Below are 18,254 nucleotides of genomic sequence, written 5' to 3'. Positions count from 1 at the left end.
TAGGGCTCAGAAGGTGGGCATGTGTATGCATAAAAATTCTCCCCAAACTCACAACAGTCACTGGGATTTCAAGTCAAGAATACAGAGTAATCTGTAAGCTGATAAGATTTTTAAATTCCTAAAGAGCAAAATGTCAAGAAGCAGGAGGAGGAATAAGGAGTAAGGGGGGGGAGGAGCCTTTGCTTTACCAGATACCAGAACTTCGTATTGAGCTTCCATGGGTCAGACAGTGTGGGATTGGAAGACGGGCACTGACCAGAGACCAGAAATAGACAAACACAGGTAACACTGAAGAGGGGTGTAAAAAGATTGTATTTGACAGCTAAAATGAAAATGAAACGTGTTAACATTTTACCAAATGTGGCTCTTTAGATGGTTTTAGAAATAAGCATCTGGAGGGAGGGAGAGAGAGAGAGATGCATATTAACATAACAAAAATAAAATAAAACCTAATCTTTTTATTTTAATAATGATTTATTTATTTTTATTTTATGTGTATAGGTATTTTGTCTGTACAAATTCACCATGAGTGTAGAACCTGAAGAGGCAAAAGATCCTCTATGGTGGGAAGGGATTGCAGACAGCTACCATGTGGATGCCAGAACCAAACACAGGGCTTCTAGCAGAGCAATGAGTTTTCTATCTACTTACTATGATAGTTCTCCAGCTCATGCCCCCCCAATTAAATAAATAAAATTATCTTTTTAGCAGTATATCACAGCACATTTTAAATCAAGTAATGGCTAAATACCTAAAAGAAGACTACCTGAGTCTTCCTTGTTTACACGAATTGGCTTTGTGAAAATGCTAGAAAAATTTTAAAGAATGAAAACATTCAGGTTAAAACAGTTTTGCTGTGTGACTTTGTGGGAAAGACTAGAAGTTTACAAATTCCTAGTCTGTAGAGACAATGTCTTAATTGTCTATAATAATGAATAACTGTATGAGCAAACCAAAGTACTACCTTCTTTTCCCACAGCTCCTCCCTGAAACTAGTATAAATCATAGCCTGTGTGTGTGTGTGTGTGTGTGTGTGTAGCATGCGCAAACTATTGTTGCAACTAAATCCCTTATGCTGCACATAAAAGGCTTCACAAAGCCAGGATAAGGGGCATGAGAGGATGCTTTTATTTTCCTACCTTTCTTTATTGGGGTTGCTATATGCCTCTTCAATAAGCTCCATGTTGTCCAAATCTTTCCATTCACCTCCATCCAAGAATTGCCATCGATATGGCAAATGAAAATGAACTCGATGGCACTTATCTAAAATAGAAACAAAGTAGTAAGACACCCTACAGTGATCAATGTGGCCCCACCCTGTAATTGTCAATGGGAATGGTTCTGATTACTGACCTGAGAACATTCTGGAAAGTTATGAGGAAGTTATGCTTTGCTAGTGCATTTACATACTGAAGTACTACTATGGGTGTTACTATGTGAGTCTTCCCTTTAAACGGGATATTTGCAATGAGTTTTCAAAATATATGTGTTAGTCTAAAACGCCATTTCATAACCATAAAGAGGTAGATCATAAAAAGATCTCAGTCCTGCAGAGGACAGACAAGCTGTTCCTTGTCTCTATACATAGAGATGTGGAAGGGCAGAGGTCAGATTCCAGGTTTAACTCCAAAAGGAATCGTCCCAGAGTCTAGCTTGATGGCCAAGACAGAAGAATCACAAGTTCAGAATAAAAATAGGGTTGGAAATACAGTTCAGTGACAGAGCACTTGCCTAGCCTAGATAAAAAGCCTTAGGTTCAACCTGTAATGGGAGGGAGGGAAGGAGGGAAGGAAGCAGGAATCCACATAGTCTTAACACATCCCATTGAAGGTGGCTTGGTGTCCATAAGTATCCACAAATTCCCTCTATTTTCTCTGTCTTCTGAGCCATAGGCTCACCACTGCCCTTCCCCTTGAAGCCCCGGTATCTGCCCCATCTTTGCTTATGCTGTCTCTGACACCTGTCAAAAGTCCTGCGAGTTTCTGGTACATTTGTACAGAGATGGTGAGGAGGATAGAAAGGAAAAAAGGCCTGGGAAGTTCACTGAAATGGAGAGATAGCCAGAATGGAAACTATTAGAAAGATACTCAACCGGGTGCACGATAGTCCTACATACAAAGCAGGAGACAGAGATTAGTAGTATTCTAATTAAGTACACATACAAACATTTTATGTAGAGACGTAAGGAAAGACCTCCATCACTTTGCATGTTTTGAATTGAGTCTTAAGACTTCAGTAGGTAGTTTCCAAAGTAAGCAACTGGCTAAGCAAAACAAGAAAGGTACGGGTGTGGTAGTGCTACATAAGAACAAAACCAAATATGCATATAAATTTAATGTAAAGAGACATGTGTGCTAGTACATGTCCCCTCTTTCTAGACAGACACCCAAGGAGCAGGAAATCATTGTTTTTGTTTTTAAAGAACCTACCTGGATGCTAAGGGAAAGGAGGTTGATAAAGATTCGTTTCTTATTAACTATAGTTAACCCACTTTAATTCATATTTTTAAAAATTAATGTAGGCTAATTTAAAAGTCGAAAATTAAAATTTCCTAAAATATGTCCATTCTTTCTCAATGTCAGCTCTTTTCCAGACTCTACAAAAGGTACTGCAGCCGAGGAGTACCACAGAGGAGCCTGTCGACATTGCTAGGGACAAGCCAGGAGCTGTGCAATGAAACAAGCTGGGGTCTCCAGCCAAGGAAAGCTCTTAAGTTCAATAAGGCAGGACACAGTCATCTTGGGACTTGCATCTCCTTCATTTGTACAGTGTTTGCCCTTACATGACTCACACTGAACTCAGAGACCTATTGGATTCTTGACAAGAAATGAGCCTAACAAATAAAGAAGCACTGGGCCAGGCTGGAGTTATGGTCCAGACATTGTGGTCAAATCAAGAGTTCTGTTCCCTGCCCAAAGGACACTAATGGAAATAGCCAGAGGTGAGTAGAAAGCACCCAGTGTTGAAAAGCTATGGTGAAGAACTCCAAGTACAAGCAAGTCCCAGGTGGCCTGAGGAAAATCTCCATGAAAGAAAACAGAACCCCCCCCCCAAAAAAGTATCTCCCTCAGGCCCACCAGACTGAGGCCTCAGAAAGGACCCAAGGCTATGGCTAAGAGTAGACTTGGAACTCAATGTGGTGGCTAGGTCAGTCATAGCTAGAGGCCCCTGGGAGAAGCCACTGCCACTGGTGAGAATTTTGGCACAACAGCAGATGCAGCAGCCCTCCTCCCTGAGGCCTGCCCTCTTATCTGCATCCTCCTAAGGCCCTACCTCGGTACAACCCAGGCTCTAGGCTTCCCGGCTGAGTTACATACATGGAAAGGCGAAGCACCCAAATCCACACCCGCTTCCTTCTTATATCCTTTGAAATGATGGATTAAAGAGAAGAGCAAATGTAAAAAGTACTCGACAGCAATGAAAAGTGCCCCAAAGACATCAGAATCACTTAAGAATCCCAACACTACAAAGCAGGCAGAACAAAACAGAAGCAAAAGGAGATTTTAAAAAAAGAACACAAACAAATCTTTAAAAACAAGAAAGGTGGCTCAATAGTTAAGAGCATTGAATACTCTTCCAGAGGACCCAGGTTTGCTTCCGAGCACTGACATGGTGGTTCACAACCTCTCCAAGTCCGGTTCTAAGGGATCAGACACCCTCTGCTGGCTTTCTTGGGCACCAGACACAAGCATGGCACACAGACATACATGTAGGCAAACCACCATACACATAAGCAAGTGTGGCACAGCACAGAGTGCATGTTTTCCACTGGGGAGGATGAAGGAGATGGAGATGTCAGCTCTGCACTGCCTAACTCCTTCACAACGTGGAAACATTCAGGAATTACTTGTGTGATATCTAAAGATTAAACATGGCTGCAGTCACAGGACTTGTACAAGAATCTTTATGAAGATCACAAAGCTTTGTGAAGATACTGACCCACACGAGAATTACTCTTTGTAGTAGAGGAGGCAAGCAGGGACAACTGGCCCAATACCTGAAGAAACCTTGAGCAACCCTCTAAGCGCTAACTCGAGTGCCTCCATCTTCTCACTGAGGTCTTCCCTACAGAAGTGGCAACTATCTTAGCTTCCACTAGACTGAGTCGCCCCATTTCATGAAGTTCTGTGGCTACTTGACACCTGGTACAGATCCAAAGTCCTATATTCCCTAAAATTCATCTACAACTTCATTTGAAAAATACAAATAATTTCTTCTCTCCTCAACAAAAGCAGATTCAGAACTAGTTTGGCAAGACCCCTGCTTTCTCTAGGGGTGCCTTAAAGCCATCCCAGTAATGAGAAGCAGTTTCCTCTCCCATGAGAGGGAAGAGCGTCTAACTTACCTTGAAAGCTACAACTCTTCCGAATATGGTACAAGCAAATCTGCTCAGTCTCCTCCTGGCCAGGGGTGCCTGGTGACACAGGGCCCGAACTGTCTCCTCTTTCTACAAAGAAACAGCACACGGCATGTCAGCTACCGTCAACACTTTCCATGTAGGATGACAGCACTTCATGGCTAAGAGGAAGGAAGAATTCATCCATCTCTGTGCAAAAGTGGCCTAGGCAAACTGATAGAACCTATCCTTTGAGGGGTCACACAGGTGGGCACACGGCTTTTAGGGTGAACCCTAGAATACCCAGCACACCAGGGCTTTTTGTTTGTTAAGTCCAGGACACCACGATTTGTTTTTTATTAAGTCCAGGACACCACAGTTTGTTTTTTTCAACTCCAATCTATCCAAATCACTAGGAAGAAAAAATAGAAAGGTATTTTATAAATCACATTTAATTTCTATAGCAAATATTTGTCAATGAAGTCTTTAGAACTATGTACTAACAAAAAAAGATAATATATGGAAAGTTTTTATCTCTAAATAAAATACTCTTAATTTTAGTTTACTTATAGGGCTCTTAAAACAAGTATATTAAGTTCTTTCAAAGTAAACCTTTCTTTTTACTTATTTTATTTATGAGTACACTGTAGCTATCTTCAGACACACCAGAAGAGGGCATCTGATCCCATTACAGACAGTTGTGAGCTACCTTGTGGTTGCTGAAAATTGAACTCAGGACCTCTGGAAGAGTAGTCAGTGCTCTAACCACTGAGCCATCTCTCCAGTCCAAAGTATGCATTTCTTATTACCATTCCAATGTGTCTTTACTTATATTTACCCTGTTCACTTACCCTAAATAAGAATAAAACCTCATTTATAGCCTCTCCTCATTTACTAGCCTATCACCTGTCACCCTGTTATTTGCACCTTCCCTTTTCTTTCTTATAATCTCCCCAATATTTCCACAGGCTGAGTCTCAAACTCCACACCTGGGAGACCTCAAGTTCTCTATCTCCTGGGTAGTGACTGTTGGGACCTGAGCCACTCAGCAGCAGATCTGTCCCTCAGTTTTCAATAAAATCATAATCCAGATGATGCTCCAAACATCATTTAAAGAAAAGCCTCTGTATATCTTGGAGTTAACAAAAAAAATCAGAAGAGTCGGCTCAGTAAGTGCTTGACTTGCAAGCTTGAGGACCACAGATCAATGCCCCAGAACCCTTGATTTTAAAAACCCAACTGAGCCTAGAGAGAGAGTTCAGTTAAAAGCTGCTCTCCAGAGGACACATGTTCACATTCTTGCACTCACATGGTCTCTCAACTACCTGTAACTCCAGTTCCAAGGGATCTGATACCATCTGCTGGTCTGTGGGTCCCAACCAAGCAAGTGACAATAAAAATTGAAGAGCTGGGTATGCTGATACATGCCTTTAGTCACAGCACTTGGTAGAGAGAGTCAGGTGTATCTCTGCTGAATTCAAGATTAGCCTAGTCTACATCAAGAGATCTTGCCTACACACACACACACACACACACACACACACACACACACACACACACGTACATATTAAAGCTGGGCATGACTGGACATGCTTGGGAGTCCTAGAACTGGTAAGGCAGTGGCAGACACATCCCTGTGGCTCACTGGCCAGCCAGCCTAGCCTACCTGGTGAGGCCCAAGATAATAAGAAAGTCTATCTCAAATAAAAATAAAAAAATAAATAAACTCAAGGTGGACAGCACTTGAGGAATAGCACCTAAGACTGTCATCTGACCTCTACTCATATTAGTACACACGATCTCTTATTTACATATAAATATACCTATTTGTGCACATGTGAGGTCACACACACAAACACACAATCAGATAAGATTAGAAAAGTCAGCACATTTGCTGGCGGTCTTGGCACTCAGCTGACATTTTAGGAAAAGATCTGTTAAAAAATATTTTTATGTCACTGGCTATGTGAGTGGATGGGCATGATGAGGTGCCAGGAGTCAAGGCCTGTTCTCATGTTGGCTAAAGCCTAACTCCAGCCAGGACAGAGACTAACATATGGCAAGTTCTCAAAGCTGCTGAGATGAAAGAGCAAAGAAAAGAGGAGGCCGGCCAACAGCCCCTACTGTGAGATCCAAGTTTTCTGATGCTCCCTCAAGGGCCATATACAGCAGGTAATTAAGAAATGACTGTTAAATAAAATCTCCAAGCAGACACAAAGGCATACACTTAAAGGTCTGACTACTACGGAGACCAAGGCAAAAGATCATTTTGTTGACTTTGAGACCAGTATTGAGAACAGAGCAAGAAGTCATCACAAAAAAATTCTTGTGTACATTCTAGCTTAAAAATTTTAGGTTTGTGTATTTGCTGAGAATGTCTACAGAGACCAGGCAGCTAGAAAAGGCGCACATGAGAAAAAGAACAGGTCATAAGGCAGGGTGGGTTAGAACAGTAGCAGCTGGGAAGCACTGGGGATTAAAGGTTTAAGCATGGATAAGGTCTGGGGTACAGTGGGGAGAAAAGGGAAAGGGAACATTAACCAAAACCAAGGCTCTATGGAAAATAATGGAAACACATTGCTTTGAACATTGCTCTATATGCTAATCTCAATTAAATAATTTTTAAAAAGAAATTTGAGTAGAGGTACACTGCATGGATGGAGAATTCTTTCCCCAAGAACACATGGGTTGCTAAAAAGCCCTCATTTCCTCATTTCCAAGCATGAAATACTCTCTATGAGTCATTGGTCAAGAAGCCCCAGAGGTACCCCCCATAAAAATAACACAGGCATTGCTATTTCTTGTTTGCTCAGCATAGGTAGATGGTTGCTGATGACACAACATACTTTGAGAAACAGAGAGTGCAAACTGGAACTGACCTGAAATCATCCTCCCTGTTGGCTGATTTTCACAGTGCTAGAAGGCACAAGTCAGGCCACTGGAGGAGAAAAGTCATCAACGGCATACCTACAGTGGGTTCTGCAAGCTACAGTATTAGCCTGTCAGGTAAGACATGCCTACTGGTAGTAAGTAACAGCACATCTTGGGTACAACTGGCTTGCTCTGTAAGAATTCATGTTTTGTAACTGTAAACACAAGCAAAAGTCCATGGCAGGAGAGGTCATAGGCATTAGAGGGTAACTTACTCCGTGGTTTTGCTAAATGGACATGTTGTCAAACCACCTTTTAAATATGTATTTTATACCCATATATTAGTGGTGCTCTCAACCTTGGTTTACAATACTTTCTTTTTGCAGTGAGTAGCTACCAATGCAGGATTATAGCTGGTCAAGGTGCTGAAAATAAGTGACTGTTAAGTGCTTAGCTAAATCAGGCTCAGGAAAAGTTCTCTGAAATGTCTTACTCAGGCACTCACCGCAGCCAGAGCTTACCTACACAATATCAAGCCAGTCAGCATTCCATTGCGGATGCCAGACAGGCTCACAGGGCTCCTGCCCTGGCTGAGAAGCTATTGGCAAATGATTACTGCTTGCGAGAGGAAGAGTCATTTTTCTTTGGTGGTATAGCCACCGCTCATTGGTAGGTTGTTCATCCTCAGGTGGACAGCCCCATGCCAACACACATACAGACAACATTAACTAGATTCAGTGGTAAAGGCACTTGCTGCCAAGTCTAACATAACAACCTGGGTTTGATCCCTAAGATCCACACAGGGAAAGGAGAAAATAGATTTCCCCAAACTGTCCTCTGACCTACACATATGTGTTATGACACACACTTGCATGTATGCACATATATACGTACACACACAAATAAATGTAAATATTTTTTAAATGATAGCATGAAGGAGCTAAAGAAATTGGTCTGTGGTTAAGAATATTTGCTGCTCTTCCAGAGGACCCGAGTCCTGCACCACATGAAGATCAAAACCATCTGTAACTCAGTTTCAGAAGACCCGATGCCCTCTTCTGACTTCTACGGGTACTTGCATATATGCGACATTCACAAATACATACATTCACATATACAACATATGCATATAAATAAAAGTTTAAAACTTTTAAAATCACATAAAAGTCGAAGGAGAAAGTACTGGAAGAGTGGGAAGGGGATTTGGATTAGATATGATTAAGAATATTGTATACATGTATGAAATCACCAAAGAATAACTAAAAATGCTTTTAAAAATCTCTACTAGGGGCTAGAAATGGCTCTGCCATTGAGTGCTGGCTCCCCTTCCAGAGACCTTGGTGTAATTCTCAGCATCCTCATAGTAGCTCACAACCATCTAGGACTCCAGTTCCAGAGAATCTCACACCTTCTCCTGGCCTCTGCAAGTACCAGGCATGTGTGGTGCACAGACAGACAAGAAAAGCACTTATGAACATAAAATCTCAAGTGGAAATTCCTCTACCTGTCACTACGCCTGACACTGAGAAACAAACCACCACACGCACTCACATTCATGGGTTACTATGGACAAGGCATTGTTTAGGTACTAAAAAGCAGAAAAGAACAAGGCCAAAAAAAACGGTACGAGGGGGAAAACTTGTGCTTGCTCATGGCAGGATGGCTGGAGTCACAGCTTTACAAACACCTTCTTGCATTCATTTGTAATATCATAAAGAATGCTACCTAAGGGACGGCCCGGAGGCTGTGTAACCAACATTCTAACTCTAGCTCCCTCGTTGAAAAGTTCTCCAGGAGGTGGAAGGCAATTACACAGGGGAGCTGACCATGCTACAGTACAGACCCAGCTCCTCTAGAATTAAGAATGTGCCAACTCCAACTTGTATCCTCTGAAATACCTTGTTTGACTGTGTCTAGAATCTAACCATCTTCACAACCTAGCTAGGGAAGGATCAGTGAGTTCTACTAAAAGAGATCCACACTTCCACAGTCGTATTCTATTTACTAACCAACCAAAATCTAGGCCCCGAGCCCAAAGCCTGCAGCACGTTCCATCAGCCTTACCAGAAGTCCCCTGTGGATCTGCAGGAGAAGGGGACACTTTGCTGAGGGCCGAACCCTTATTCTTGATGTCATATGCATTCCGGTAAGTAGAGAGTAGCCTGCTCACTAGGTTAGAACTTAAACCCAACTTTTCCAATTTTTCCAGATTCTCAGAGTTAGTGAGCTCATGGGACCTCTTACAACTAGTGCCAAACTTGCATTCTCCCTGTATAAAGTACTGGCAGATGTGGAGTTTAATGCACTGCTTTTGGAAGGAGCAAGAGCCGAAAGGTCCATCACCTTTGTTGTAGTGTAGACAGATCTGTTGACAAAGAGGAAAAAAGACATCATCACATGAACACTATACAGCACACCTCAACAGCCACGCCATGGGGGAAAGGGACCTCATGGTCACTATACCATTTCATCATTCATATGGGCTGTGGAGAATTCATCTCTTACTTAAGATACAGATACTGAAACAGTCCCTAAGATAAAACAAACTCCAAATAAGACCCTCTCCTGGGAAGATCCACAGAAATTCAAAGAGGCCAGAGCAGTAGCAGCCTCCTGTCTTCCTTAATATACCCACCCTTACCAACACAACCTCACCAAACCAAATATACCTTACTAGTTCATTTCTCCCAATTTTCCTTTCAAAATTCAAATCAGAGAGGTTTTTAGGGCCAAGACATCTCAAAGTTGGCCAAACACTGCCCTTCATTTCTCAAGGGAACTAGCAAGACTCCAAAGTTAAACAACTAAGGCCAACAAAATGGCTCAGCAGGTAAAGGAATCAGACTCAAATACCAGAGCCCACATAATGACCAGAAGTAAGAACAACTCCCTGGAGTTGTCATCTGACTTCCACACTGTGAACAAGCATACTCACACCCATTCTTGTATCTAGTATGTTAGTGCCCCCTAATAAATTTAATACATTTTATTAAAATTTCATCAGCTAGCCCCAGTCCCACAGCTGGTCACTGTATCTGCTGTTTGCTCAACTGGGCTATTGTCAAACCTGCACCTTTCTTTCTGGTTTATTAATACAAGGTCCCAGAGCCCAGGCTGTCTTGAACCAACATAGGTAAAGACAGGATGAGTCCTAGTCCTCCGCCTCCACCATCCAAGTGTTAAGATCACAAACACACCACAATGCACAATAAAACATGCAACTTGAACCTCAATCAACTGCTCCTTCTCTACACTCCAAATACTTCAACATGGAAAGTAGCCCACCTCGTCAATTTCTAGACATCACATTCCACAGGCTGTAGGAAATTTTCTTGGGGGTTCAGAGGCAGAACCCAGTTTTCTTTCAAGGCCTCCACTATACAGATGGTCTACCCAAGGGAAAAAAGCCAGATAGCGATTCTGACACCTGCCTTAGACAAGCTTTGAGACTCCAATTTTTGAACCTCTAGAATGGGTAGAAGGCCGTCAATATCACAGAGCTGTTGAGCTTACTGAACTGGGAACCGTGAACATACCAACGCGGACATACGAGGTGCACCATGCTGCCCTCTGCCACACTTACCTGCCAGCACCCCAGGCCTCATCTGCCTCAAATACCTTTCCCCACAGCGTGGAACGTGAACTTTGACAGTGTCTTAAACATCACCCAAATCGTCCTCTGACCTTCCTATCCCAACATTTGATCTGCCTCCCTTAAGGGCAAAGCAGTGTGTGTCATCCTCTGGCCATCAATGTCTAGCTGACAACGCATATCCCAAAAAGCTTAGCTGAAGCAAACCACTATGAATTTTGAAAAAGACAAATATAAAAAGTTGGTATTTATTATGTGCCAGTCATGATGCTGTGCTGCCATCCCTCAAATGGGTGACATTAGTTGTCTATATAGAAATATCTGCATTTAAATATGCCAATCTAATCTGTTGGCTCAAACCAGCAACAGTGCCAAAGCATCCCACGTAGTCTGCCCCATACATGGAGAACATCCTGCTCAGATCTGCTGGAGAAACTCAAGGCCCAGGGAAACCCTAGGAGCCAGGGTCCTATTCACACCAAGGCCTTGCCCAGCACAATGAAAAAGAGCCCTGATCCTAAAGCAGCTCTGATCTGATGAGTCACTGCTCCTTCCTGAAGCTCCTGAGCTTGGTAGAATAGAACTGTTCTCCTTTAGTCAGTCTCCTACTCAGCCCTGCCTTCCTTCCCTCTGCCATAAGGAGCGTCCCTACCTTGCTGCTGTCTCAAAGGTTCTGTACCTTCTCCGGCTCCTTACCCAACAAACCTTTGTGCAGCTAATCTTCCCCCACCAAATAATACAGAGACAACGCAATAAGCTTACACAAGCTGCGATTTCATGTTAGCTAACGTACATATTCTCCTGGGTACAAGGGAATGGGTAGAGAGTATTGGGTGACTGTCAAGCAGCTATGGAAGGCTTCTCCATAGACTGAAACAACACCCAAACATGCAGTTCCAATTCCTACTGTTCAGGGATGGGCCAGCTGAGGTCTCTCATTCTGCTTAGTTCTAAATAACACTTGCTTCAAGTACTGAGCAACCTCACCAAATCACTACAGGGGTGGTGCCAGCCTAACTGATAGGGAAGAAATGTTTTCAGTAAATGCTAAGCCGCGCTGGATATTAAATCCAGTAGATTTAATTAGCAGAGCTGGATATTAAAGCCAAGTCTCCTCTGTGCAATGGTTCTTTCTTGGTCAGAATGGGGTTCTCAGCACTAAGAGTTATCTATCTTCCAATCAGCTGGCTTCTCCACTATTACTAGCAAAGAAGACCTTCCCCACCCCACCACCCTTCTAAGCACTCACATCTGGTAAAAGCAAAGGGTCATTCTGAAGCAAGAGCTGGCAAAGCTCAGTATACGTGAGGTGGTCAACACCATAGGTCTTCAGCACACTCAGGTTGTGATCAGTCTTCAAGTTGTGACCATTCCTACAGTTCTTCCTGCTAAGAAGCAAAGATGATGTTACAGGTTAAATGTCACCTCCCTAAAATCCCCTGTTAAAAGTTCCAACTTCCAGATCCTTAGGATGTAAAACTTCTTTTGAAGATAGGGTCATGAGAGGGGTAATGAAAATAAAATGAGGTCATTAGAGTAGCCCCAACCCAACATGAACCTTATCTCAGAATTCCATCGTCCAGAATAGTGGGGAATAAAATGTTGTTGTTTAAGCCCCCCAGTGTGCCAGCTATTATAACATATAGCTGTAGTCCCAGTAGTCAGAAGCTGAGGCAGGGATATCATGGGTTATAGACTAGATGGACAACAGAGCAAGCCTCTGTGAAGGAAGAGGGGAAGGAAGGAGAAGAAATGGAGGTGAAGAGAGAAGGAAAGGGGAAAGAGGGAGGGAAGAAGAAAGGTCAGGACACCCAGTCTATGGTATTCTGTTGTGGAAGCCCTAGGAGACTCACAGAGCTGGTGAAATCATTCTTCGTGGCATTTTTATCAGGCACTTCCTGACCCTCCTTATAAGCAGCAGAGGAAAAAAAACAGCTGTGCATGAAAACATATGCCTATTTACCAGGAAGAGATGAGACTGGACAATGTCTAGGGCTCAGAACAACACTTCTCAGCAGGCATACAAAGAGAAGGGTGGGGACCGTCACAGCACACTGGCCACTCACTCAGTAAGCACTTGGATGAAAAGCCTGAGCAGGCAGCACATACCTTTAATCCAACACTTGGAAGGCAAAAGCAGGCAGATCTCTGAGGCCAGTCTGGGTTACACAGTGAGTTCCTGGATAGCCAGGGCTATGTAGAGGCCCTGTTTCAACCTAACTCGTGCCCCCCACCCCCATAATTGTGCAGGGGTAGAGGGATGGCTCCGTAGTTAGGGGCACTATTCTACTTTCAGTTCCCAGCGCCCATATTGGTGTCTCTCTACCACCCTCTTCTGGCCTTTGAAGGCACCTGCACTTATGTACACCCTTCCCCTCACTCTACCCCTCATACAGACACATACTTTAAAATAATAAAAATCTTTTTGGGAACTGGAGAGATGGCTCAGAGGTTAAGAGCACTGACTGCTCTTCCAGAGGTCCTGAGTTCAATTTCCAGCAACCACATGTAAAGGGATCTGATGCCCTCTTCTGGTGTGTCTGAAGACAGTGACAGTGTACGTACATTAAAATAAATAAATCTTTTTAAAATGCTAAGCAGAGTGACTTACTTCCAGGTACACTGAGACACAGACACTCCTGGGCCCACCCCTTTGTAGCGCCCCTCCCACCGTACTTTCAACCCACAAGCATCCGGTGAGCACTTATCTACCAGGCATTGATACTCCACCCTAAGAACTCAGGAAGAAATCTGTAATGACGGTCTCGATCCCACCTGGAAAGTCAAGCAAGCAGCATCTGCTCGATGCAAACATTACCATACCTTATTTAACATCTGTAATAAACATCTTGACAGAATGCCAAATTCCTGATCGTCCCCAAACCCTCTTCTCCTACTAGCTCCCTGATCTCTGTCAAAAGTTAACGCCCCTCCTCCCTACAGATCAGAAGCCCTGAACTCATCCTTGACTCCTCTCCCCCAACTGGTGATTGCAACAGAAAAGAACTCACACATGGAATGGAAAGTCTGAGGTCAGCTGTGGTAAGAACACAGTAGTACCAAAGGGAAAAGGAACTGCACAGTCTGGATTGGCCAAAAATTGAGGAGAGGCCATCAGAAGGTATAAAACAACAAATAAGCCGCATCCCCAGAGGCTAGAGGCTGCCAAACCCAAGTATACCAAATAACTGCAACAATGGCACGAGAGCGTAATGAGCATTTACCGTACAACAGAGGTCGCCTGAGCATCTCCTAGTTAATCCATTCAGTCCTCAACAAACCTGTGAGTAATATTATCATCACTGAAGGAACAGAGTCAGCCACAAAGCCGCCTGCCCGAGATTACTAGCCAGCAAAGAGCAGAGCTGGATCGAAACAAGGTGACTAGCTCATAGGTCCATGCTCTTGACCAGCAGGCACACTGCCTCCTGAGACAGGTCTGGAAGTCAGGGACTGAAGACTCCTTCTCCGGCTTGTTTCTTAGAAAGCTAACCTTGTGATCAAGAAGACAAGTAAAATACACAGGGAAATTACACTTAATCACACTCACTTCCCATTACCCATTGGGGGAAAATATTTAGGAAACTACCTAGTATAAATAATGGACTAAAGACAAAGGTGAAGAATGAGGAAGAAAGCATCCATTATGGAGGCCAGTAAGTATCAAATGTCCAGATTTCCAGTACAGAATTTGAACCCAAATGTTGGGAATTGGCATAAGAGCAGATTTCCCTTCCATGACGATTTTGCCAATTAAGCACATTATAAAGAGTCACCAGGCAGACTCAGTGGTGCATGGCTTTAGTCCCAGAAGCAGGAAGACACTGAGTTGGAGGCCAGCCTGGTCTACCTAGCAAGTTTCAAGCCAAACAGGCCAACACACCGAGCTACGTGTTCATTTTATTCATTCATTCGTTCACCAGCCATTCCTGTCATTGCATCGATCGAGCCAGCCACCACCCACTATATATGTACCCTCTTTCTCTGGGCTTGTTACTTTCACCCCAGATATGTCTCATTCTTGCATGGCTGAGTTCCTAGATTTCCACCCTCTCTGTAGGCCCTCCTTCTCCTACAGATCGTTTTGGTTTACTTCTGTGACTACAGATTTACCACCTAGCAGCTTCCAAATTAGCATGTAAGCATTTAGCCTTCCTTTTAAGCAAAGAACTCAGACCCTCTCTGGCTTTCAGTCCACAGTGGGAGCAGAAACAAGAGTCGACATCTCTCCTCAGCCTCTCCTCACATGGTCATCCTCCCTTTTAACTTCCCCAAACCTCTCACATACACATTATTTGGAGAAGTTCTAATCTGATTTCTGAATAAATGAGTCCTAGAGACCACATTTCCCAGACCATACCCCTTAGGCAGGGGAGGGAGATGGCTTCTGGTAAATGGGATATTTATCACTTCTAGACGTAGCCCACACAAACTTCCCACCAGATCCTCTCCTGTCCAATTTTCCTTCAACCCCCAGAACTTGATGCTCAGAACTGCCTCAAAAGTGTTGAGGGTGTAGCTGTATTTGTCAGCCTGATCGACTGCATAGGTCAAGGTTACTAACCCAAGGTGATTATCATCTGACATCATAAAAAATGACGTCTACTGTGTTACAGCAAAAGGAAACAGGGAGGGAAGAAACCAATCCTCCTAGATAACTGGACTAGCTTCCAAGCACGAAGTCTCAACATCCTCTCCTAACCCAGCATTTCACACCATTACCCAAGACATCTTCCTAAAACACAAACCTCACAGCTGGCATTCATCAGACCTTATTACCTTTAAGGTGAGGCCCAAAATCTTCAGTATAAACAAATTTCACTCATCACCTTGCAGGTGCAAGTGAGGCTCAGCCCAAACTAATAAGGACAGTAAAAGGTGTAGTGTAGAAAAGTTAAGAGAAAGGGCTCAAAAAAAGTGAATAATCTTTCAGCACCTGCCCTAGGCACTAAAAAGCAAACTAGAAAGGGCATTCCTGACAGGGCTCTGTCACCAAATGAACCAAGACGGGGCGGGGTGTTTAGAAAGCACCCAGGAAGGTCTATGGTTAGGGGAGTGCAGAAACCCCCTATGAACATTGAAAATCTGACTTTCGACTTCTAAGCAAGCAAATAGAAGTTGAGTGGCACTTCCTTACAGCTATGACTGCAAGCCTTGCTGCCTGCTCCTCATAGGTACATTTCTGACCAGTCCTGAGGATCAGCTTCCCTCCTGGGAGCCATTCTGAGACACACTGTCAGTCACTAAGGAGGTGATCCATGAACACTCTTGAGAGTGAAGGACAGGCATAGCTGAGGAACCCTCACCCAAGTGTCTGCCGCAATCTCCTGGAAGCCAGGGAGTGAAGGGCCAGGAGCATCCGCCCATGCCCATCCTGGGTGTCCTTACCCGGTCCCCATGAACTTGCAGTTGCCATAGATAAGAAACTTGCAGAGATGCAGCTGCGCACAGAGCCCGGTGCAGTTCGGCTTGGGACCCTGGTGCGCGCGGCACAGACGCAGCGGCGACACGGCCAGCACCACGCGCTCCGAGGCCGCCGCCGCCGCGCCCGCCCGGCCCGCGCTCGCCCGCGAGGCCACCATGAAGCGCTTGCGGTCCCGCAGCAGCCGCTCCAGCGCGTCGGCTCCCTGGCTCGCTCGCCAGCGGTGCTGCAGCTCTGCCAACTCCAAGGCGCCTCCCGCCGCGCACAGCAGCTGGGTCACCTCTGCCACCGCCACTGCCACGGCGGCCGCGGCCTGGGCCATGGCCGTCGGACCGAGGCTTAGCACGGGCGACCGCGACGTTCACGGGTCCGGCCCCACTGTTTCGCTGGGAAGAATCGAAACCGAAAGCCGGCCCCAGCCGGGAAAACAGAAGCCCGGCGGCCTTGCCACGCCCCCGGGCCGCAGCTGAGGTGCGGGCGCCCTCGGGTGAGGGCCTGCAGCTGGGGCCCGCGCGGCTCGACGGCGGCCGGCGCGAGCGCGCACTGAGCGACCCGGCGTGCCTCCGAGGCGTCGCGGGTCCTCACAGGGCCGGGCCGGCGTCTGAGGGAGACCTGGCCGGTTCCTTCGAGGCAGCGCCCTGTGAGGCGAGTGGCGCGTTCAGCTGGGCCCGAGGGACGCCGGGCTTCAGTCGGCAACCTCGATCTCGAGAGGCTGAGCGAAGTTTCTAGACGGCGCCGGCCGGTTGCGGCCGGTTGGCGCGTCTGCCGGCGCCGCTGCGCGTTCGGGGGACTCAGAAGTCGCCTGAGCAAAAGCGGGCTTGGCCGGCGGACCACGGAAGGGGGGCGACGGACCTGGTCCCACCCCATCCCGGAACAAACGGAAACAGTCGCTGGGAATTGCAAGACCCGCCTGAATGGTAGTCTGGATTCGGCTTCTGTAGTGGATTCCGCATTTCCAAAAGGAAAGGGTAGGTACGACCTTGAAGAGACCGATCCTTCTTCCCTTGTCCCTTCTGAATAAAGATTATGCACGAATTTCAAGATTCTTCAGCGGGAAGATCTCTCCTGTATGTTACCCTGGGAGTTGAACGTTCTCGGGGTAAGAAATGGGGAATACCTATTAAAAATAAGTATGGCTTTGGCCATCCCCATTTCTTCCTCCAGGAATCTCTCAGAAATAAAAGCGTCAGTAAGTCATGTTCACAAGAGAGGACGGAGTACTTGAAGACAATAAGACTGTTATTCAGACTAGAAGGCTTTAATGGGCATGTTCAATCTCTGGTTTTAACCTAGAAGGACACTCAGATGTTGTGAGAAAAGATGGTTATATAGTGATATTCCATGGGCTGATCAGGGGTTAAGAATCTTGTAGAGGACCCTCGCTCCGTTCCCAGCACCCACATAGCAGCTCACAACTCACAACTGCCTATAACTACTTCCATGAGGGATCTGGGTTTTTTTTTTGGGGGGGGGGGTTGTTTTGTTTTGTTTTTTGAGACCAGGTTTCTCTGCGTAGCCCTGGCTGTCCTAGAATTTGCTCAGTAGATCAGGATGGCGCATAAATTCACCTGCCTCTGCCTCCCAAGCACTGGATTAAAGGTGTGCACCACCACACCTGGCGTCCAGGGGGGATCTGACACCTTCTTCTGGACTCTTCAGATACCAGGCACACTTTAGTGAACAAACTGGCAACAGAGGTGTGAAGAGGCACACCTTTAATCCCAGCACTTGGGAGGCAGAGGCCGGCCATCTCTGAGTTCTAGGCCAGCCTGTATTCGGAAGTCTACGCAGGAGGATGTTCTTTGAATGAGCAGGGAAGAAGCTCAACACTGTGGTTACAGTGGAGGGAAGGAGCTACTGGGAAAGTGGAAAAAGGAAAGGTGAAAGCACTTATAAAAGACTTTAAAATTCTAGGTATAAAATACTACAAAAATGGGGAACTGAGGGTATAGCCCCTGGGCTCAATCCTTAGGAAGGAGAGGGAGTATTACTACAAAAATGTAAGAAAGTGGAATTAGACTAGACCAATTGGC

At 45.2% G+C, this 18,254-nt stretch overlaps 1 protein-coding gene across 1 annotated transcript in view; it reads right to left on the bottom strand.

The window, feature by feature from the left end:
• The window catches only part of PARP12 (poly(ADP-ribose) polymerase family member 12), a 32,373-nt gene extending 15,815 nt beyond the window's left edge, over window positions 1–16,558 (bottom strand). The window contains exons 1-5 of the mRNA XM_080931955.1: window positions 16,188–16,558; window positions 12,049–12,184; window positions 9,272–9,572; window positions 4,346–4,447; window positions 1,140–1,263 (exon numbers count right to left, since the gene is read on the bottom strand). Of these exons, the coding sequence (XP_080788081.1) occupies window positions 1,140–1,263; window positions 4,346–4,447; window positions 9,272–9,572; window positions 12,049–12,184; window positions 16,188–16,543 (1,019 nt within the window). The 5' untranslated portion in view covers window positions 16,544–16,558. The remainder of the gene's footprint in view (window positions 1–1,139; window positions 1,264–4,345; window positions 4,448–9,271; window positions 9,573–12,048; window positions 12,185–16,187) is intronic.
• Between the last annotated feature and the right edge of the window lie 1,696 nt (window positions 16,559–18,254).

This window comes from Micromys minutus, assembly GCF_963924665.1.
Source record: "Micromys minutus genome assembly, chromosome: 18".
Classification (NCBI taxonomy): domain Eukaryota; kingdom Metazoa; phylum Chordata; class Mammalia; order Rodentia; family Muridae; genus Micromys; species Micromys minutus.
This window is presented reverse-complemented; position numbering and strand designations above follow the sequence as displayed.